Source organism: Uloborus diversus, chromosome 1, assembly GCF_026930045.1.
Source record: "Uloborus diversus isolate 005 chromosome 1, Udiv.v.3.1, whole genome shotgun sequence".
Classification (NCBI taxonomy): Eukaryota; Metazoa; Arthropoda; class Arachnida; order Araneae; family Uloboridae; genus Uloborus; species Uloborus diversus.
In genome coordinates, this window is record NC_072731.1 from 41,569,169 (window position 1) to 41,593,313 (window position 24,145).

At 32.2% G+C, this 24,145-nt stretch overlaps 1 protein-coding gene across 1 annotated transcript; it reads right to left on the bottom strand.

Annotated features, from left to right (window-relative positions):
* Nucleotides 1-517: 517 nt before the first annotated feature.
* On the bottom strand, nucleotides 518-22,862 carry LOC129234379 (uncharacterized). The gene is made up of 3 exons (XM_054868373.1): nucleotides 21,113-22,862; nucleotides 3,102-3,292; nucleotides 518-709 (listed from the first exon to the last, which is right to left on the bottom strand). The coding sequence occupies exons 1-3, from the start codon at nucleotides 22,860-22,862 to the stop codon at nucleotides 518-520; spliced, it is 2,133 nt and encodes a 710-aa protein (XP_054724348.1).
* Nucleotides 22,863-24,145: the final 1,283 nt, after the last annotated feature.

Genomic DNA, 24,145 nt, shown 5'->3' on the forward strand with positions numbered 1-24,145 from the left:
GATTTACTTAGAGATAACAATGACAATAGTATCTCTAATTCTGAACCACGTTTTCGTCAATTCTGTTTTATTTTATTCCAGCGTTGTCAAATACGATTAAACTTCCTCTTAATGATTCTGTGACTTCCCTTCTTCGTGCTTTCCTGGGGCGTATTGGTTCTACCTTCGTTTCTTCTGATTATCTTTATTCATGTATCTGCTTTAGAATCATTTCATTCTCTAAGTTCATGAGCAAATGGCGCCAGCTTTTTCCTTTGAAAAACAATACAATTACATTAAACAATACGATATAATACAACTTCTAACATAGCAATAAATTTTGAAATAAAAGCAACTATTTTTTTTAAATAGAAATATGCAGCAAAAAATATTTTTTTTTTCTGGTTATTGATGACTACTGAGCAATTCTTATTTGTAACCAATTGCGGGGAACAGAAGCCAATTATCTCACCATCCCCTCATGTCCTGAACCCCGATTTCTCTCCCAAGGATTACTCGAAATGTCCATTGGCAACTGTCATCTGTCTTCTAGAGTGAACATATCCCATGTCACATTATGACACACAGCCCATTTGAAATACCAATACCATTTCATTATTTGACTGAGATTGGGTCTCATCGGATCGATATAGGTCCTCGCCATATCGATTTCTTGAGTCATAAACTGCATGATAAATTTAGTGCTGCTCCCAAGATTCTCCTCTTTAATCTGTAATTTTAGAGACTCTTTTGTTCAAGCAGATTTGCTTTGAAATCAATTGCTAGCGTTTGTCAGGTGACACCATTAACTTTGAAATTTTTTGACGGAATCATTAGTTAGTAATACTGCTGATGGTAGTTTATTTTTAACTTTTAAGCGGTATACTATTGTACAAATTTTCTACATTTCATTTTAACTAATGGACATTTTAAGTATATTTTATTTATTTTTTTTTTAAAGATTGGACTCACGAAGCAATAATGATTTAAAATTAAGTTCCATAACGTGACCGTAACTCATTTGGAGATAACAAGTTACAAGTTTCCCCTTGGGAGAAAATGGTATAAAGATAGTAATTATCGACTCAGAGCAACAGTAGAATATTGTATTGTTGTTTTTAGGCTTATATATCTGTTTTGTTCTTTGGCGACGATATATAAACGTGCTCAGCTGGATATTTTTTATTTTAAACCAATATCTCTGAAGGGTTAATCCATTATTCTCTGTCCCAGGCATAGTAAATCAAAAACATTAAATATGTTTAATGTTTGAAAATAAATAACCTGTAATTTATAACATTGTTATAGCTGTTAAGCGCAATGCCTGGACATTATGCAAAAAAAAAATTACCTAATATAAGTAAAACTAAATTCATTTTTGCATGTTTTAAGTCATTTTGAAAAGACAATGTCTCAATCAAAATCAGAGTACAAGGCTGTTTGATAAGTTTTTATTCAAATACAGATTTAAATAGTTCTGAATATTATGAAGTGGTTATTATAAAGTTCTTAATTTTGAAAGTGAAAATACATAATATTTTTAGTTAGCGTACAACGAAATTTTTAGCAATATTTCAGTACAACAGTTTTATTTTTACTTCCTTAAAAAAAAAAAATCACTGAAATTTCAGCTTAAATTTCCATTTGACTCACGCTCGATGAATGTTAAGAACTTCTACCTGCCCGTCCGCATACCTGGAAAAAAATGGATGGCTGAAACATATATCTTCACGATCCTCAAGTTAATTACCACAAGGTTTCCCGTGACTTCTGAAATGCGTACGTATGTAAGTGCGTATGTATGTGCGTATATATGTACGTACGTACTCGCATAACTCAAAAACAGTATAACGTCAAAAATTTAAATTTTGTTTGAAGATTGAGTGGGGTCTATTTGTGCATCTGTCCTTTTGGCTGCATTCAAATGTTCCGAAAGGGGTGATGCTAAATATTGACTATCATATGGAGATATCACGTCGTGATATAGTAGATAACTTGGTATGCATCTTGAAATTGGCTACAATTTCGGCGATAAAAGCTTTCTTTCGAGTCTGGTTCAATATGACGCTATTCGCGATATTAAGAGAAGTAGTCATTAAATCATGTTGAAATTGTAGTTATTGGAAAAGAGAATATCTAAAACGCTTTTTTGACGACTTTTCCTTTCGTCTTACTAGGGTATAGTTATTTAAAGTGCTTCTTTCCCCACTCTAAGGCACTATTACACACCCATACACATACACACAGACATATATACAGGGTGTATTTGATGGAATCTGCCATACGAAAAGGGGTGAGAGAAGAGCGAAGCATAGTACCAGCCATCATCGAGTCCAATCCTTAACCGTAACAGAGTTATGGTAGATGTAAGGAAAATAAGAAGAAGAAAAACAAACAAAATTCTAAGAAAACGATCGATTTCTTAGATTTCTGTAGCACTTACACACAAAGTAAGCACATATTTGGAAAGAACAGACAGAACCCTACAAAATGACTTTTTATCATGAAGCTAGTCGCATTTTTCAGCGAGTTACAAGTTTTGAAACATTGGACACAGTCAGAACTAAAATGGTGCCAAAGTTTTCAATCGACATTTTCAAGTATAACCGTATGAGCTACAATCGGGCAAATCTATCAAAAACTGGCCAATGTCCCTAGCTTTCAGATGATACAACAAAAAATCAAGATCAGCAGAAATTCATGCTTTTATTTAAAACAGTGTAAAAATCTGTATTCGTTGGAAAAGGAAAACCAGCAAAGAGTAGCACTTTTATGTTTCAAATTTTCTCATTCGCGTAAGCACGTTGCTTTCTTTATTTAAAAAAATACTATTTTTATATCGGAATAATAGTTTTCACATTTTATTAAGTGAAAAAAACACAAGAGATAACAATAAGTAGAAATAAAGTATTTACTTTTCCGTGCTTTTCACAGAGTAAAAATGAATAATAAAAAAGTTACGCTAAAGTCATAATGAGTGTAGTTAATCAATCTTCAAAATTTACGATGGATGTCGAAATTGGTCGCCGTCACCCTCCCCTCCCCCTGATACATGTCATTGCCTTTTTGCGATAGAAAACAAACGTAACTCTTAGTGAAATTTCATTTCTTAGTTTTACTACTGTTCCATCAAGCCGGTTGCTCAAATCCTGCAAACTGGCTACTTCTGTTTTGTAATCTTCTTGTTTTAAGAATCCCCAAATAAGGAAGTCCACTGGAATTATGTCTGGTGTTCTAGGTAGCCAAGGAATGAGGACCGTAAGACCAAAACATTGAGGATAAGTCAGAAAATCCGTATGTATTTCGAAGTAGCCTAATATGAAACACGTATTTAGTTCATTGAACATCATTTGCCTAGCTTACTAGATGCTATTCCTGTTTCGAAGAGAGCGGAAATCATTTTCCACCACGATGGAGCCCCTACACATTCTTCAAATGCCATTCAAGATTTTCTGACTGAACAGTGTTCCCAATGGTTTGGCCGTACGGTCCTCATTCCTTGGCCACCTAGACCACCAGATCTGACTCTAGTAGGTTTCTTTGTTTGGGGATTCTTAAAAGAAGGAGTTTACAAAGCTAGAAGTCGCCAGTTTGCAGGATTTGAGCAAAAGGCTTGCGGAGCAGTAGTTAAACTAAGAAATGATTTTACTTAAAGCAACGTTGTTTAAGTTCGCAAAAATGCAAAGGCATGTATAAGGTGTGGCAGCGTGTGGCAATTTCAGCATGTATCGTTATGTTTAAAGATCGATTTAATGTACTCACTGCAGTTAGTGTATCCTTATTTGCTATCGACTTTTCCGCTGTGAAAAGCACGATATTCTTATGAGATTGATGAGATTATATATATATATATATATATATATATATATATATATATATATATATATATATATATATAATATATATATATATATATATATATATATATATATATGTATATATATATATATATATATATATATGTATATATATATATATATATATATATATATATATATATATATATATATATATATATATATATATATATGTATATATATATATTATATATATATATATATATATATATATATGTATATATATATATATATATATATATATATATATATATATATATATATATATATATATATATATATGTATATATATATATATATATATATATATATATATATACATACATATATATATATATATATATATATATATATATATATATATATATATATATATATATATATATATATATATATATATATATATATATATATATATATATATAAATATAAATATAATATCATCAATGTATATATATATAAAATAATAATAAAAGTGAAAAATATTGAAAAGACCACACCAAGAGCCCATAGATGCGCATCGCAGCAAAACTAAAAAGCCAAGTAAATATAAAATTAAGCGAACAGAATTACAAGTATTAAACAAATTATAAATAACAAATGATGATAAAAAAGAAAAATACAAACAGCTATTAAGTAGGAATAGAAAAAGAGTGAATCCAGAGCTCATCAGCCGTGGAGGATTCATTAATTATGGTCAAAAGACCAAAATTTTAACTATAAACTAGAAGAAAATGCTTAAGCTCCAGTACATGTAATATAGAGTAACAATGGGCAAACGCACCACTTGTTAAGCTAAAAACAATAAACTAGAGCTCAAACCTAAAACTAAAAGCAGGGGGTTTCGCCTCGACTAATTAGGAAAACAAGTTCCGATAATTAGCCTTCCACGGGACAGTACCTGCCAATAACAAAATTGTCTTACCTTGAAATCCAAGTAAACATATCCAGTCCGTTGTTCAGCATGATAAAAATGCCTATCCATTCGTCAACAAAACATTAAAAATATAAAAACCATGTCCAAAAAACAGTCCAAAGACGTACCAGGTCGCCTGTTTCGCACGTGTAAAAATTTTATCCACTACGGTGATTCATAAAAAAATGGTTTGTCACGGTTGTATCATACATTTACACAGTTAAACAGTTTCAAAAGAAGCGAAATGTTCATCGAAGGCTATACTTAAGCAGATGTTTTCAACTAGATTTTTAGGGAAGTTATTATGAAAAAGTAAGTTTTTGAGTACTGAAATTTCTTGCTTAAATGCAGAAATGGTGTTGCAAATTCTTTTAATTCTGATAGCTTGCGAAACAATAATGCCAATAAAAACCTTTTTACTAAGGCAGGGGGAGAAATCTTGTAAACTGTTAACTGCGAAATTGAATTCACGTCTTTTATCATAGATTGTAGTGGAACAATTTGAGTCAATTTGTATGTTGATATCCAAGAAATTAAAGCTATTATGATTAGAATTGGTCTTTTTGAGCGTTAATGAACTATGATAAATAGCTTTGCTGAGTTCAGAAAAATTAGGAAAATTTATACACAAAAGGTCATCAATGTATCTACAACAAAGAGGTGTAGAGGAAGGATTGTCAATTAAATATTTTCGTTCATAATATAAAAGAAAAAGGTTGGCTAATGTAGAGCTAAAATTAGCTCCCATTGCTATGCCATTAATTTGAAGAAAACATGAATTACCATTTTTGAAAAAATTATTGAAAATACAAAATTTAAAAAGACCAAGAAGAAACAATTCATTAAAATCAAGGGAATCCTTGACTGAATTAAAAAGTTCTGAAACAGAGGAAAAAAGTTCAACGAGTTGGATATTGGTGAAGAGGTTTTCAAAATCAAAAGTTTCTAAGTGGTTTATATCAAGCATATTAAGTAAATTGATGACTTCTACACTATTATTAACAATCCAGAACCAATTCATTTGTTGAAGTTTAAGTTGTTCAAGAATTTTTTTGAGAAATTGTTCAAGCTTTACACTCAGATTTTATCCAATGGTGTTGGTGGCAGAGCAAATAATTCGAAATCCAACAGGTGTTTTATGAAATTTTGGAATTGCATATAAGTAAGGTAAGTTAACAGAATCAGGACGTGGCAATTTAAAAAGTTTGTAAGCAGCAGCAAATTTTTTGATGATGGAGGATTCATTAAGTTTGGAGGAAACATAAGTGGTGGTTTTTTTGAGTTCATTTTTCAAAATATTAGCATATAATTTTTTGCAGCAGATAGAGTAATTAGAACTTGCTTTATCAACAACTGTAAAGACAAAAGCTTTTTGAAAATTATTGATGACATTATTTTCATCAGCAGAAAGATGGAAGTATGAAGATTCAGTGTTAGCAATATCACGTAAACGTGATTTCAGTTCAATTAAAAAGTGGTGTCTATATTCAAGAAATGCATTGAGTGGAACATTAAAACAATAGGAGATTTTTCTTAAAAAGTATTCAAGTTCAAATGTAAGCTTATTAAAAGCTTTTAGCGATTAATTTCCTAAAAGCTTTTAATAAGCTTACATTTGAACTTGAATATTTGTTGATAAAGCAAGTTCTAATTACTCTATCTGCTGCAAAAAATTATATGCTAATATTTTGAAAAATGAACTCAAAAAAACCACCACTTATGTTTCCTCCAAACTTAATGAATCCTCCATCATCAAAAAATTTGCTGCTGCTTACAAACTTTTTAAATTGCCACGTCCTGATTCTGTTAACTTACCTTACTTATATGCAATTCCAAAATTTCATAAAACACCTGTTGGATTTCGAATTATTTGCTCTGCCACCAACACCATTGGATAAAATCTGAGTGTAAAGCTTGAACAATTTCTCAAAAAAATTCTTGAACAACTTAAACTTCAACAAATGAATTGGTTCTGGATTGTTAATAATAGTGTTGAAGTCATCAATTTACTTAATATGCTTGATATAAACCACTTAGAAACTTTTGATTTTGAAAACCTCTTCACCAATATCCCACTCGTTGAACTTTTTTCCTCTGTTTCAGAACTTTTTAATTCAGTCAAGGATTCCCTTGATTTTAATGAATTGTTTTTTCTTGTTCTTTTTAAATTTTGTATTTTCAATAATTTTTTCAAAAATGGTAATTCATGTTTTCTTCAAATTAATGGCATAGCAATGGGAGCTAATTTTAGCTCTACATTAGCCAACCTTTTTCTTTTATATTATGAACGAAAATATTGAATTAACAATCCTTCCTCTACACCTCTTTGTTGTAGATACATTGATGACCTTTTGTGTATAAATTTTCCTAATTTTTCTGAACTCAGCAAAACTATTTATCATAGTTCATTAACGCTCAAAAAGACCAATTCTAATCATAATAGCTTTAATTTCTTGGATATCAACATACAAATTGACTCAAATTGTTCCACTACAATCTATGATAAAAGACGTGAATTCAATTTCGCAGTTAACAGTTTACAAGATTTCTCCTCCTGCCTTAGTAAAAAGGTTTTTATTGGCATTATTGTTTCGCAAGCTATCAGAATTAAAAGAATTTGCAACACCATTTCTGCATTTAAGCAAGAAATTTCAGTACTCAAAAACTTACTTTTTCATAATAACTTCCCTAAAAATCTAGTTGAAAGCATCTGCTTAAGTATAGCCTTCGATGAACATTTCGCTTCTTTTGAAACTGTTTAACTGTGTAAATGTATGATACAACCGTGACAAACCATTTTTTTATGAATCACCGTAGTGGATAAAATTTTTACACATGCGAAACAGGCGACCTGGTACGTCTTTGAACTGTTTTTTGGACATGGTTTTTATATTTTTAATGTTTTGTTGACGAATGGATAGGCTTTTTCATCATGCTGAACAACGGACTGGATATGTTTACTTGGATTTCAAGGTAAGACAATTTTGTTATTGGCAGGTACTGTCCCGTGGAAGGCTAATTATCGGAACTTGTTTTTCCTAATTAGTCGAGGCGAAACCCCCTGCTTTTAGTTTTAGGTTTGAGCTCTAGTTTATTGTTTTTAGCTTAACAAGTGGTGCGTTTGCCCATTGTTACTCTATATTACATGTACTGGAGCTTAAGCATTCTCTTCTAGTTTATAGTTAAAATTTTGGTCTTTTGACCATAATTAATGAATCCTCCACGGCTGATGAGCTCTGGATTCACTCTTTTTCTATTCCTACTTAATAGCTGTTTGCATTTTTCCTTTTTATCATCATTTGTTATTTATAATTTGTTTAATATTTGTAATTCTGTTTGCTTAATTTTATATTTACTTGGCTTTTTAGTTTTGCTGCGATGCGCATCTATGGGCTCTTGGTGTGGTCTTTTCAATATTTTTCACTTTTATTATTATTTTATCTTGTATGTAATTAATTTTTGTGCTGCTTTGCGCCTTCTAATTTACATACTAGGTGTTTGCTTTGTTTCTATGCTGTTCTTTTAATTTTCGGGTTTCGTCGATTCCTCGATTCCACGATGTACAGTCTTGCTGCTATAAATTGTCTTACCGCACCTACTTTCTTTACTATGGGCTTATGTACAAATAATCGTTGTAAAATTTGATCTTTGGCTGACACTGAAGCTAGTGTTCATTTTGAGGGTAACTTTTGAAAGCAACATCATCTTGTTTATCTTATTAAATGTCTTTTCTGAAATCTATGTTATATTGGACAAACTAGGAATTCTCTAAATATTCGTATCAACAATCACAGACATGATATACTTTCGTTCAAAAACAAAGAAGACAAAGAACTTCGGCATTTTCAATTTCACAGTTTTGATAAAATTTCTATTTCAATTCTAGGTTTTGAACACTCTTTGGAAAAGAGACTTTCACTAGAATCTCATTTTATTCTTCGTTTCAAATCTATTTTCCCCTATGTGTTAAATTCCTCCCTTGATAATAAATTATATACAGCATACCATAACTCTTCTAAAAATCTTTGTATTTATTCTTTGTTTAGATTTGGAAATAATACAAGTACTTCTCGTTTTAATAGAGGATCAGGAAAATCCCCTCCTCGTTTCTGCATTTTTTCGCCCTTTGAAATCCTTAATAAGCTTGAAAATTCTTTTTGTCATTCTTATGACACTGAATATGTTAGGAAATTTCTTTTTGGTCTTAAACAAAAATTTCTAAAAAAACTTAAAAATTTCCTTCCGAACTACCTTTTTAAAAATTCACACTTTGAATTTCTTTGTTATGATCTTCTGATCTACAAAGTTGGTTATACGCAACAACATCAAACTTACTACTGCACCTTTAGTTTTTTACAAAAATCATTCGACTATTTAAACTTTTCTAAACTACACAGTAAACTTTTGGATTTTTTTCCCATCAAGGATCTACAAATTGTCTTCAGCTACAAATTCAATCCTCCTTTCTCAAAAAATATTCTAAACTATCAAGAAGTTGCAAAAAATTTTGAAAAATATTTGAATTTTGATTGTAATTGTGCTAATTTCTCTAATTCCATCTTCTTCAACTCTGATTTTGGTCATATTCTGACCGGTGATTTGATTTTTTTACAAAACAAAAAACTCATTAAACTTTTTAGTTTGGGTACTAAATATCGGCCTAATTTTCGTATTAATTTCCTAAAAGCTTTTAATAAGCTTACATTTGAACTTGAATATTTTTTAAGAAAAATCTCCTATTGTTTTAACCCATTCGATGACCAGCCCGAAAACCCTTAACGCGCATGCCGCAGATAACGAAACGGAGTTGCTTTTTGCTACGTTGTAATAACACTTTTCTCCCCATTTTGCTATCGGTATTTTAATGTTGTTTTTGCTGTTCAGCTTGCATTCGAAAATCGCTTCGCTTTATTTGTTTTTAAGCGCTGAATTAAATAGTGCAATAAAATACAAGGTTGCTAATATGTGCTGAAATATTCATACATTAACGCAGTACATAACAGGAAAATAAGAAACAATAGAGGATTGGACGAAAAGAAATTATTTTCATAACACTAATTATTTTATTAATTTATTTTTCTTTTTGCTTTTATCTCAGTATATCTTTTTTTTTTCTTTTACTGTTAAACGTAAGATGATCTATCTTTCAAAAGGCCTCAACAAAACATTCTTCAAACAATTGACTGATCGATCCAACGTGTGAGCAAGCGGACAAAACGCTGAATGGACAAAAACGCTTTAAGTGTGGGAATGATATTCTAAGAGGATAAAAAGTATTCTTCGGTGCCTTTTGATATATTGTGACACTTCAAAACGACCAATAAACACAGAACCCTTTGATGGCAGGACTATGGTCGACTTTTATCGTAATTCAGGTGACTTTTAAATCCCTTCTGAATGCCCAGATATCAGTTGCTCAAGCGTGGGAAGTATTTTAAAGATAAATGATTACAAAAGATCAAAACTTGCGGCTAATCCCCTATTTCCCTAAAGGATACTTTTGTGCATGCAACTAAAAGCCCCCAGCTGAGAGAGGAATAACTAGACCGACTGGGAGGTCTGTATTCTCCAAGGACCCTCTTTGTAAACATCCGAGCAAGTTAGTCCCATTCAAAGAATGGTCAGAAGGTTTTAGTGTTTTGTGGTCAACCCTTCCACATTATTTTCTTGCAACAAAACAGTTTAGCTCAGAAAGGAATTTCAAAGCAAGCTTTTATGCTTATATGACGGAACATGTCTTCAGAAGGAAAAAAAAAGGAGATCTTGCTTGAAATCGAGTCGGATTTTAAATCTTTTTTTAAACATACTTGGATAAATTTTAGTTAGTTTCATAGGATTATTTACTAATTATGGCAATTTGATTATTGAAAAGAAACCAAATATTTAATTTATATTTTTAAAATCTCATAAAAGAAGGTACAATTAAAACGTTGGAGCTATTTTAAGACAATAAATAAAATCTGAAAAAGAATGGGAGAAAAGGAATGTTTTGTTTCTTATGAGTAAAGCGTACAAAAAAAGAACTCAAGATATTATCATTTTATTCGTACTGTCGTATCTGTTTTATGTTTTACATAGTCAACTTTTACGTATAGTCAATGCGGTCGTCCTTTTTTTTTTGTGAAATAAAAAAATATTCAAAACCGTATCACTAAAAATCCATCAAAGGGTGCCGCGAATATAAAAAGATATAATTTACGTTTCAAAATATCATGATTTAAAAATAAATAAGCACTAAAAAATAATAATAGTATACAAATAAATAAAAAGCGTAGTAAACACATTATAATAATAAAAAAAAAACGTACTCGTACAAAATTAAGATACGTAAGATAATTTTTTAAAAAATATTGCGTAAAATAAATTATAAAATTTGAGGATTATGAACAATTTAGTGAAGGATACTTGCGTAAGAAGGTGGATTTTTGATAACAAGAAAAACATATTTCTGTTTATTTGCTTTATTCAGGCATAGAAATATTGATAAATATGTAAGGAAATATTTTTCACACTTGTTCATTAGGAGTTCAAATGCCAGAATGCTAAGAAACAAAGCTTCCACGAAAAGATAAAAATATAATGCCTGATTATTTGAAGCATTATACGTGTCCCATCCAAGAGTACTTGAAAAGTTAATATCTTAGTAAAATTAAATAAATTACAACAAGTTCCGTGAAATACTCTTAAGTTTCATCCCTTTTGTCTCAGAAAAGAGCTTGATTACCGCTCCCCTAAAAGCTCCAGAACCCAACAGAGAAGCGCAATAACAGGGTTCTGCTCCTGGAAGGATCGCCGACACATATTCGGCCGAAGCAAAAACTGCTAGAAACGCCGTGACGACACAGGATCGTCGAGGGCAGTTAGGAACCATTTTCTTGCGACGAGCCTGAATCGGCCGGGGCAGTATTAACACAAACTGCGCGGCCGATCCTGTATCGGCCGGGGCAAGGAATGGGTTAATGTTCCACTCAATGCATTTCTTGAATATAGACACCACTTTTTAATTGAACTGAAATCACGTTTACGTGATATTGCTAACACTGAATCTTCATACTTCCATCTTTCTGCTGATGAAAATAATGCCATCAATAATTTTAAAAAAGCTTTTGTCTTTACAGTTGTTGATAAAGCAAGTTATAATTACTCTATCTGCTGCAAAAAATTATATGCTAATATTTTGAAAAATGAACTCGAAAAAAACCACCACTTATGTTTCCTCCAAACTTAATGAATCCTCCATCATCAAAAAATTTGCTGCTGCTTACAAACTTTTTAAATTGCCACGTCCTGATTCTGTTAACTTACCTTACTTACATGCAATTCCAAAATTTCATAAAACACCTGTTGAATTTCGATTTATTTGCTCTGCCACCAACACCATTGGAAAAAATCTGAGTGTAAAGCTTGAACAATTTCTCAAAAAAATTCTTGAACAACTTAAACTTCAACAAATGAATTGGTTCTGGATTGTTAATAATAGTGTTGAAGTCATCAATTTACTTAATATGCTTGATATAAACCACTTAGAAACTTTTGATTTTGAAAACCTCTTCACCGATATCCCACTCGTTGAACTTTTTTCCTCTGTTTCAGAACTTTTTAATTCAGTCAAGGATTCCCTTGATTTTAATGAATTGTTTTTTCTTGGTCTTTTTAAATTTTGTATTTTCAATAATTTTTTCAAAAATAGTAATTCATGTTTTCTTCAAATTAATGGCATAGCAATGGGAGCTAATTTTAGCTCTACATTAGCCAACCTTTTTCTTTTATATTATGAACGAAAATATTTAATTGACAATCCTTCCTCTACACCTCTTTGTTGTAGATACATTGATGACCTTTTGTGTATAAATTTTCCTAATTTTTCTGAACTCAGCAAAACTATTTATCATAGTTCATTAACGCTCAAAAAGACCAATTCTTATCATAATACGAGTAGCTTTAATTTCTTGGATATCAACATACAAATTGACTCAAATTGTTCCACTACAATCTATGATAAAAGACGTGAATTCAATTTCGCAGTTAACAGTTTACAAGATTTCTCCTCCTGCCTTAGTAAAAAGGTTTTTATTGGCATTATTGTTTCGCAAGCTATCAGAATTAAAAGAATTTGCAACACCATTTCTGCATTTAAGCAAGAAATTTCAGTACTCAAAAACTTACTTTTTCATAATAACTTCCCTAAAAATCTAGTTGAAAACATCTGCTTAAGTATAGCCTTCGATGAACATTTCGCTTCTTTTGAAACTGTTTAACTGTGTAAATGTATGATACAACCGTGACAAACCATTTTTTTATGAATCACCGTAGTGGATAAAATTTTTACACGTGCGAAACAGGCGACCTGGTACGTCTTTGGACTGTTTTTTGGACATGGTTTTTATATTTTTAATGTTTTGTTGACGAATGGATAGGCTTTTTTATCATGCTGAACAACGGACTGGATATGTTTACTTGGATTTCAAGGTAAGACAATTTTGTTATTGGCAGGTAATGTCCCGTGGAAGGCTAATTATCGGAACTTGTTTTCTTAATTAGTCGAGGCGAAACCCCCTGCTTTTAGTTTTAGGTTTGAGCTCTTGTTTATTGTTTTTAGCTTAACAAGTGGTGCGTTTGCCCATTGTTACTCTATATTACATGTACTGGAGCTTAAGCATTCTCTTCTAGTTTATAGTTAAAATTTTGGTCTTTTGACCATAATTAATGAATCCTCCACGGCTGATGAGCTCTGGATTCACTCTTTTTCTATTCCTACTTAATAGCTGTTTGCATTTTTCCTTTTTATCATCATTTGTTATTTATAATTTGTTTAATATTTGTAATTCTGTTTGCTTAATTATATATATATATATATATATATATATATATATATATATATATATATATATATATATATATATATATATATATATATATATATATATATATATATATATATATATATATATATATATATATATATATATATATATATATATATATATATATAATAATAAAATAAGATGTTTGTGTGTGTGTGTGTGTGGCGCGCTTCCCGGGAAAACGGTAAGGCCTAGAAAGATAAAATTTGGTATACAGGTACAGTTTTGGCCAACGATGTGCACCTCGGGCTTCGATTTTTGATATTTTAATTAGAAAAAAAATTATTGAATGTTTTATGTGTTTTTTTGCACTTTTTACCTCACAGACCCCGAACCAATCGCAACACACAAATATTTGTTGTACTATAGTGTAGAAAATTTAATTTTAAGTATGATAAATGAAAAAAATTTGAAGATTGAGCATTTTTTGTATTTTTTATGAATTTTTGAAAAAACCTTTAATTTGCATTTTTTTCTGGGTTTTATTTTTTTCTAATATCATCCTGCGAGAAGAATCCAAAGCCTCATTTCTGAAATTTAAGTTGATAATAGTAAAAACACTTCGCCCACTTCAGAAAAAAAAAAATGTTCTTAAAAATACGCAATAGTTTTTTTTTTTTACAATTTTTTTTAAATGATGAACGCATCATCTTTACACGCATCGGTCGAAAAAAGCGTTCTTCAATCTTTTATGCTTGTGACGTCACTACTTGGATTTCGATTCGATATTTACGATGGAATCATAATCGAAAGCAAAGTTAATCTTTTTACTTCCTTTTACAAAAAAGGAAGTATTGTATTCGCGAAAAAATTTTCGCTCAAAAATCGCCCTTAATTTCCATTTTGCTCACCCCCAAATGAATGTTGAGTTTTTTTTTCGATTCGACCACATTCGGAAAAGTGCCTAAGAATGTATAGACACGCGAAATATCCATTTTGACCATCACCGAGGTAATTACAACGACTTTTCTCGTGACGTCTGTATGTATGTGCGTATGTGTGTATGTGCGTATGTGCGTATGTGCGTATGTGCGTATGTATCTCGCATAACTCAAAAATGGTATGTCCTAGAAAGTTGAAATTTGGTACATAGACTCGTAGTGGGGTCTAGTTGTGCACCTCCCATTTTGGTTGCATTCGGGTGTTTCTAAAGGGGTCTTTTGCACCTTTTTGGGGGGAAATCATTTCGATGCAAACTCAAGTGGTGTTATAATTTGGCGGTCACTTGGCGATATATCGCCAGTCTTTTGGTTGCCAAGTTTCGTCGCCAACTTTGCGAAAAATTTGGCGATTTTTTTTTTTTTTTTTTTTTAAATCTGCTTTCAATGTGGCCATTGCTAGTGATAATTAAAGAGTTAGAGAGAGAATCCCATTAAAATTGCAATAATAGGGAAATAGCATTAAATTGGTGTAAAAGGAAGTCATGTGATGCACACATCAGCTCGTTTTTTACTATTAAGCTTACTTCTACATTTTATGACGTGATAACCACGTGTTTTTCCGTCACCGCTTGCTTTTTTTTCTTTCCTTTTTTTTTGTTTTTTGTTTTATTTAGGGATTGCATTTATTTCTTTTTCCTTACCCCCCCCCCAAGCTGGATTTTTTGCTGTTTCTGTATTACGTTACATTTCATAGTTGTGCGCATTTAATTCAATAAAAACAGCGAGATTTTTTTCATCTTTGTCAAACGCTACTTTTTGCACACTACGGGATTTTTTTTTTTTTTTGCTTTAATTAAGTAAAAAAAAAGCGGTTTTTTGAGTGATGTTTCTTTTTATTAGGAAATGGGCGGGGAGGTTAAAATAAATAGAGATGGATAAGAAAATTTAGAGATAGCTCGTAAAGGTAGATAGCCGCCGAAGGCGGCAATCTTGGCGTAAAAATGTGAATGGCACAAAAAAAAAAGAGATAGAGATGGATTGATTAATACTGCTACCGATTTTATTTAAACAGCCGCCGAAGGAGGCAAACTTGAAGTAAAAAGGTAAATGACAAGTTAGCCAAACATCCGCCGTAGGTGGCTGCTTGTACAGAAAGGCGAATGGCATAAGAAGGCAAACCAGCTGGTCGCCGCAGGCGGCTAGTATATATATATATTAGGGTGGTCCTTATTTATATTGGAAAAAAAATCGGAATTCAACAAGTGACGCCCCCTAGTTTTGTGACACTATAATAAAAAGTAATCAGTGCAAAATTTGAACTCGATCGGTCAATAATAACACGTGCCCCTCGGACGTTGAACTTTAACACTTTTGATAATTTTCCCACAAATCTTCGAGTTTTTCCTTCAGACCCCGTACATCGTTTCTCCTATGTTTGCAAAATATTTTTACAGCGAGGTAGCACTAAAATGAATGTTTTTAATTATTTCATATCGTCTTAAGATTTTACATTTAATAAGAATGAAATATTGCTGTAGAAACTTTACCTTAATCGTACTCTTTTCTCAATGTATCTCAATCGTGTGCATTTTTTCCCGATAGTCTTGGAGTGTCTGTAAAAAACTAAATTGCTTTTGTGACTCATATTTGGTAAATTGATTGTGAAATTCTTCGATTAATTGTGCTCCTCTTTCAGTTGTATCATTCAAACTTTTCAGCATTTTCACGATGGCTCTTCCCTTTAAATAGCTTCCTTCATATTGCCATGAATCAGGATGAAATAGGAAAACATCTTTTGGTGTTTGTAACTTATCAAACAGTTTTATTGGCTTGTTATTGATTCTTTAAAGAGGGAGATCTTTACTAAGAAAGTATTCCAAATCATCTACTGTTATCTGAAATTTTTTGTACAGTCATCAGACACGTCTTCCTATTCAGCAAGCATTTTTTGAAATAGTCTTTTCCTATCTTCAAAAATAATTCCTTCATCCAGTACGGACAAAGCTACTAGTTCATCCCCTAAGTACCATAAGTGATTTATGAATTTTTCAATCACTGCTTCTGCTGCATGTTGTCTGTGCTTGTAATTGATTCTATAAAGAGAAAGATCTTTACTAAGAAAGTGTTCCAAATCACCTAATGTTATTTGAAATGTTTTATAGTCATCAGACACGTCTTTCTATTTAGCAAAACATTTTTTGAAGTAGTCTTTTGCTATCTTCAAAGTTAATTCCTTCATCCATTACGGACAAAGCTACTAGTTCATCCCTAAATACCATAAGTGATTTATGAATTTTTCAATCACTGCTTCTGCTGAATGTTTGTCATCATTTTGTACGCTGCAGGTTTTTGAGACACTAGACTTTATATTAATTTAAAAGGCCTAGAATGGGTTGCTGCGAAAAACTATATCTTCATACAACATTTAACTGTGTACGGGCAATCTCTTCATGTAGTGTCAATTTAAATTGCTTCCTAAATATATAAATTTTCAAACAAGAAATTCCTTTTTCCACCCCTCTAGGTCAGGAATAAGCTCCAGGTTGCCGAAAACATATCCCTGTAGGAGGGAGGACTTCACCAAGAAATATTATTACACGTTATGAGAATTCTCTGTAATATTTCTTAATTCCGCTTTCTATGAACAATAATATGTCATCAAATTCTTCTTTTAGAATTTAAGTGGTATGTGTAATTTTTGAATTTTGAAGCGCTTAAATAATGGAATATCGAATATAGAACTAAGAAAGGCAAGAACTTCTTTAAAGACACTCTGCAGTGCGATTTCAAGTGCATGATGATAGCAATACAAATGCGATATATCACCGTTCAGCTTTTGCTCTAAAAAAATACCTGCACGATTTACACGGTTGGTATTGTAAGCCGCTGTGTAAAACACTACAGCTTGAACAGTTAGCAATAAAGAGCAGTCATCTAAGATATCATATACAACTGAAGAAATATCTCAGAAATTCTGAGTAGCTGTTCAACATTAGAACCTGAAGCTACCATGGTAAGCCTATCGGGGTTATTTTTTCCAGTTACATCTGGATGTAGCTTTGTATCCCAGGGAATAACTAAAAAATCTAAATTTAAATTCATGAAGTCTGATTTTACCTCTCGAATATTTTCTCTTGCTCTCTTAAGGGATGTGCAATTGATCATAAGGTTATTTGAATTTAAATTTACTGCATTTACATAATCTGTTAATAAATGAGCAGCATCTTTGTCCCTAATATGGCATTTCTCTAACATTGATGAAATGCGAGCAGATCTCAATAGTTGTCAAGCTTTTTTGCGTTGTGGTAGATCAGATATAGAAAAAAGGTTCAACAGGTTAGGATAGATACCCATTTCGGTTTCTAAATCTTGTGAATTGCAAGAGGAATTTGATGATAATAAAGGACTATGTACTGAAATAGAAGACAGTTTAAAGTATAGATTTTTACATTATTCCGATCTGGATTTTTTTTTATTTACATTTTAGATATGGAAAATATAGTTTATTTTTATGGTAGTGTAATCGAGGATTTTTCAAAATTTAAATTATAAGAATGCATAAACATTTAAGTATATAACTAAAGAACAGGGAATTAAAATATAATTGTCATTACTTATATTTATGGCATGGAAACCTAGTGGCCCTATTTGCCACACCTATTACGTACACAGAAAATTTTCTAAATAAACACCTCCAAAGGCTGGAGGAGGCAATTTGTTGTTGTCAAAAATCATTCATTAATAGCCTAGGTCATTCATTAATGGCCTTTAGAATCCCTTGTGTCCATCTTGGTTTAAAGAAATGTCCCCCGCCGCTTGGTTTGAAACGAGCGCGAATAGTGGTATGCCTGTCCCAAGGTCATTGGTGTACATGTACCCTATGTAATATGTAACATTTTACAGAATGAAAGTGAGAGAATGGTTGGTCTGGAAGTAGCAACACCTATTAAGGTTCGAAATTACTTTTAAAATGAAACCTAGGAATATTTTTACATAAAAATGAGAAAATCAGCAATTTTTTCTTTAAAACTCAAAAAAGGGGGCCTTAGGGGCACGTGTTTATATTCATGGATTGACTTAAAATTTTGCATGGATCATTTATTTGTATAATGGTACAAATTGAGGGGGCGTCGTGTAAAATATCTACAACTTCAAAAATAAGGACCACCCTAATATATATATATATATATAATATATACTCATGTTTGTGAAAAGTACAACAACATGAGGACTCATTGTAAATAAATGAAATTTATTGCACATATTGCTCAAACTGCAACAAATAAATGATCAAAATTACAGATCAATGAAATGAAAATAACAGACGTAAATTAATATCGAAAGTAGCTACCCTAATTAGGTTTGAGAGCCTGTACATGTTTTGGCATCGTATCAAAGAGTTGCTAAATATCACGATTGGGTAGAGTATCCCATATGGCTACAATCTGAAGCCAAAGTTCATCCGTACCCACTGCATAACGAGACGCATGGGCGAGTCTCCGACCAATGCAATCTGAGACATACTCAATGGGCGTCATATCCGGAGAACGTGCAGGCCTAGGAAGTAGCGTAATCTCTCGTGCACCGAAAAAAATTTGTACGTTACGTTCGACATGCGAACGTTCATTTTTCTGCTGAAACACTGCACCAGAAATGCTCTAAAATAAAGGGTAGTACCTCAGGCGCCACAGCGTCCCTAAAGTAGCGCTCGCTATTGAGGTTACTCGTAATTCAGAGTAGATGGGATTGCCCTTTACACTCAATAGCGCTCCAGACCATGACGCCTGGCATTGTGCCGGTATAACGTCAGATTACACACTTTCGCAGGTGACGCTTTCATGTGTAACGTCTGAAGAGTACACTTCCATCGATATAGTGCAGATTAAATCTGAACTCATCCGAGAAGACGATTGTTGCTAGTCTGCACGCCATTGGGCTTGCAGTGGGTCCATTGAAGCGGAAGCAACAATGGTTGAGGGTGAGAGGAATCCTCTATGGAGGAATCCTTTCATGCAGGACCTGGCGCAGCTAATGTCGACGAACTCTGGGCGCAGCAACACCTGTAGCCATACTCCAGCGTTCTGCTAGTGCACTAGAGGGCGCTATACAAACCATCACAGCTAAGCGGGTGAGGTGTCTATGATCCCTTGGCGTCGTTCAGTTGCGTGGGCTGGTGCGATTCCTCCGGTTAATTTCATCGTCTTTTGTCGTGTGCCCATCTTTTACAAATTACGCATCACAGTTGAGGCATTACGCAGCGTGCAAGTCATGATTTCTCAATACGTACGTTCGCTTTCACGCATGCAGATCATGCAGCACCATTCTAATTCCTTTACTCGTTCTTATGACACTCTGCGTTTTGGGCGAGGCGTGTTGAGTACTAAAGAAACATCTACCATTGGTAGATAATCTTACAATGATTCCAAAAAACCTTTACAGCCCTTTCTTTACAGCGTCTACACCGCTTTTCAGAGTGCGTAACTCAGTGAGTAATAACGGTCAATATAACCACGTGGAGCAAATAATTTCTTACATGTTCAAAAACATGTAGTTGTTGTACAACTTTGACCAAACCTGGTTTCAGTGAACAAAAGGAGCAAATTATCGCTAAGAAACGCCAGTATGAGCCGATAAACTCGCTTTTAATAGGAGCTAGTGATGTGCTGGATCGTCAAAAAAGTAGATCCGCGGATACGGATACGGATCATTAGTGTCAAGATCCGCGGATACTGATATCATTTTTTTACCTAATTATACTATCCAATTGTTTAATTTGTAACGAAAGGTATTTCCGTCAGAATAATAACACTGCTTCTTCAAAAAATGTCATTTGCGACGAAAATATAATCAAGACTATGATTTACTCTTTAAAGACATCTCCGTTAAAATTGAGGGAGAGTTGGAAGGAACGGGTCAACGCTGCATTAATACTTAAATAGCATGCGATAAAATATTTCTAGCTTGCTCGGTAGATGTAGGATACAGGAGCAAGAGTGCAAAGCTGCTACTGGACAGGCTAGAAATAATTTTCGCATTTTATTTCAGCATAAATGCAGCGCTGACCCATTCCACCCAACTTACTCCGACAAAACAGAGCCGTGAACATCTTTACAAACAGTAAATGGAGAATTTAGTCTCACTTTTTTTTTTTTTTGAAGAATGCCGAGAATATTTAAAATGAAGAATAACAGAAGCCTCAAATCAATAACAGAAACTAATATTTAACTAAAAAAAATAATGCCGACCTGATATTGAGATGGATTTTGCGGGTCAGAACACAGATTGTTAACAAGTATAAACTGACACCGGATAGAAATTTTAAATCATTGAGCTTTTTTCCTTATCCAACTATGAAATAGCTACCGAACACAAATATAAAGACTTTGAATTGCATTTAAAAAAATTTTAATACGATATAGCTTTTACTGTATATAACTTGGAAGTTCCAAACAAATATCAAACGCAGAAAACTTAGTTCTTTGAATTTGGGTTCAATATTTTTAACCCAAATATATGAACAACTGTTCATCTGGGGGGAGTTGTTAAATATTTTATTTATATGATATTTCACCGTACAAGAGAGAATAAAAGGACTGCAAGTTACGCCAAAAGTACATCTCGCCATATTGTAAGGAACTATATTTTCATGAATATCAAAATTATTATAGTATAGAAATCTTAAATAGTTGCGATCTTCTTCAGCGATAGAAATTTGAAGAAAAGCCTTTTCAATATCGGCAGAAAATGCAACTTTATGTTCACGAAACTTTAAAATTATGTCTAATACATTTGGGTTTAAATTTGAACCGGGACTTAGACATTCATTTAGAGATAAATATCCAGCTTGTTTGGATGACGCATCAAAAACAATACGCGTTTTTGTAGTAGTTTTATCTTCACGAATTACAGGTCTATGCGGCATGTAATAACAGTCATTATTAACAAATTCCTCAGGACAAAGTTGTATTATACCTTGATCAAATTGATCCCGTAAAATAGAGTTATAATCCTCAAACAATGAATTGTTTTTCAAGAGTTTGTTTTCTAAATTAGAAAACCTTACTTTGGCTACTTCCAAATTATTTCCAAGTAACTCACGAGAATCCTTCCATAATAAACGTGCTTCATAACGACCGTTTACAAATTTCGAATTTGCTTGAAATTCTTTTACTGCATCAAGATTAGCAGTGTTACCTTCATTTTTTTCAATAATACCAAGAGATTCCAAATCCCAAAATGATTTTAGCTGGGTGTTTATATTTCCAACTGAAACCCTTAAACAATTCACGTCCCTCTTATTTGAATCAGTTCTTCCCTGCACTGTATGACCAAATATAGTTTCCACTACATACAATTCTTTTGTGAAATTTTCGACAATTCCCTTTTGAATTTTCCATAAGAAATTAGAGCCTAATAATACGTTTATTTCAGATTCAAGACCTACATCTGATGGCGTATATCCGCTTTTTCTCATGGTTTCTATAATTTCAAATGCTACATGTTTTACTTTTGCCCCGGTAATTTCAGGTACTACAAGAGCTTCTATTTTAATAGAATTGCATGGTTGTAGAATACTATTAAGTTCAAGAACAACCACATCATAACAAGATTTATAAGGTTGTCTTTGCCCAAAAGGGTAAATCAACAAGTTTTCTTTCCTAATAGATTTCAATTTAAGTTCTTTCACTAAGGAACTTTTCACGAAACACTTTTCAGACCCGCTATCGCAAAGAACCCTCGCTAGAATGCATCTATTTCCAGTAGAGACAGAAACACAAAGAGTTTGTAAAAGCGTAGATTTATTCTGTTTAACTCTTTGCTCCGACATCATAGACACAATTGCACCAATTTTATCTTTCTCAAGATTTTGATCTTTAATTTCTTTAAAGCAAAATAAATAATTATGATCACGACTTTCACATTTTGAACAAGGAATAAGCTTTGATTTGCAATTTGATGACAAATGAGGTTTTAAAAAACACTTATAGCAACGTCCTTCCTTTTTTAATTTATATCTTTTTTGTTCATCAGAGAATTTTGTGCAATTTATTCCTGTGTGTTCGGAAGCTTTGCAAAATATGCAGAGTTGCTTTACCGTTGTATTTAATGCAGCAGCCGAAGGCATACGCTTACTTTGAGAGAAATTAGTATGCTTGTTTTGAGAATTTTCGTTTGACGAGTTGTTTATTATACTAGTAGCTTCGCGACATCGTAGTTCATCTTTAATAAACGTGATTACCTCGGTAACTTCTGTATCTTTATCTGAGTCCCGTTTTCTATGAAAATCTAGAATTAAATTTTCCGGCAACAGTTTTAGTAAAATAGGCAATAACAAATGTCCGTATGAGCCCGACGTAACACCCATTGCTTTAAGAACGTACAGGTAAGTTTTTACTACAATAATTCTGAAACACGTTAAGTCAGTTTTTACTAATATTTCTGGTAATTCAAGTTCTGCAAAAACGAGACCAAACTAAGAATGCTTTCGATCAAGTAACCTTTTGAACGAAAAAAGACTATCAAAATCGGTTCATCTGTTTAGTAGCTACGATGCCACAAATAGACACCCAGAAAATACACTTTTAAAATTATTACCCGTTTCTTTTTGGAACGAGGGATACAAATTGGCTTCTGAAATAATACCTTATAATTTAAATAGGGAATAATTTAAACGGAATTTAAGTCTTTTCTTCAAATATTTAAGAATTTTTAGAATGGAAAAGATCCGTCAAAAAAGTAGCGGATACGGATACAGATCTTTATTTTCCCTCGGATATCTGCGGATACGGATACGGATATCCGGAACATCACTAATAGGAACCTACACATTTTTTATACTTTTTTTGCTTTATTTTTACAGATGCTTTAGAAAATGCCTAAGAAGCTATTGAAATATTGCTCTTAACCGCCTATTTTTTAAAGTTATTCGAAAAAAGGATCATTGAAAAGACGTTAATTGGATTATTTAATGCGTAATATTTAACAAGAAATTACTCCATGAATTAATTATCCTAATTTTCCGTTAAAATCGTCAACTTTCTAAGTAATAATCTATTTTCTAAATGCATTTTAATTTGAAAATTTAAAAATGTAATAATCAGAAACATTTTTCTAAGAAACAAACATGGCTTTCTAGGATAAGTAGCACAACCAGTTAATAAAACAATAGTCATTACAAAACAGGGGAGGGGATAAAAAAGTAATTGGATCTCACATAGTTATTAGTTATGTTTCAGTAAGAAACATTTTTTTAATTTGCATAATACTTAAATATCCAAAAAAAAAAAAAACTATTATATTTTTAGAACTGAATGAGATTTTTTTTTTAAATATTTGTTTTCGTTTCAACCGCTGCCAAATGCAGCGGTTGACTTGATATTATGACCAATGTTTATTTATTTATTTATTTATTTATTAGCTTAATGGATTTAGCTTTATTTGTGTAGGCAGTATTTACGAGTTTTAAATAACTTCAGGAAGGATATTATGTTTTAAAAAGAATTCTATTCTTTTCTGAAAGTGGGACAAAACATTTTAAAAAGAAGGTCACTATAAAACTTATTTCAAAATAATGTGTCGTTAAACAGACACATATTGAAAAAATATTTCACTTTGTTAAAATTTTGAAAACACTTTTCAAAAATAATT

Bases quoted from the DNA above. Each gene is read 5' to 3' on its own strand.
- LOC129234379 (XM_054868373.1), bottom strand. From the start codon at position 22,862: ATGGGTGTTACGTCGGGCTCATACGGACATTTGTTATTGCCTATTTTA. The intron at 3,293-21,112 runs GTACTTTTGGCG...GTTTCATATTAG, and splicing joins TCCTTACAATATGGCGAGAT to GCTACTTCGAAATACATACG. The intron at 710-3,101 runs GTAGTAAAACTA...CTAAAATTACAG, and splicing joins GCAACCGGCTTGATGGAACA to ATTAAAGAGGAGAATCTTGG.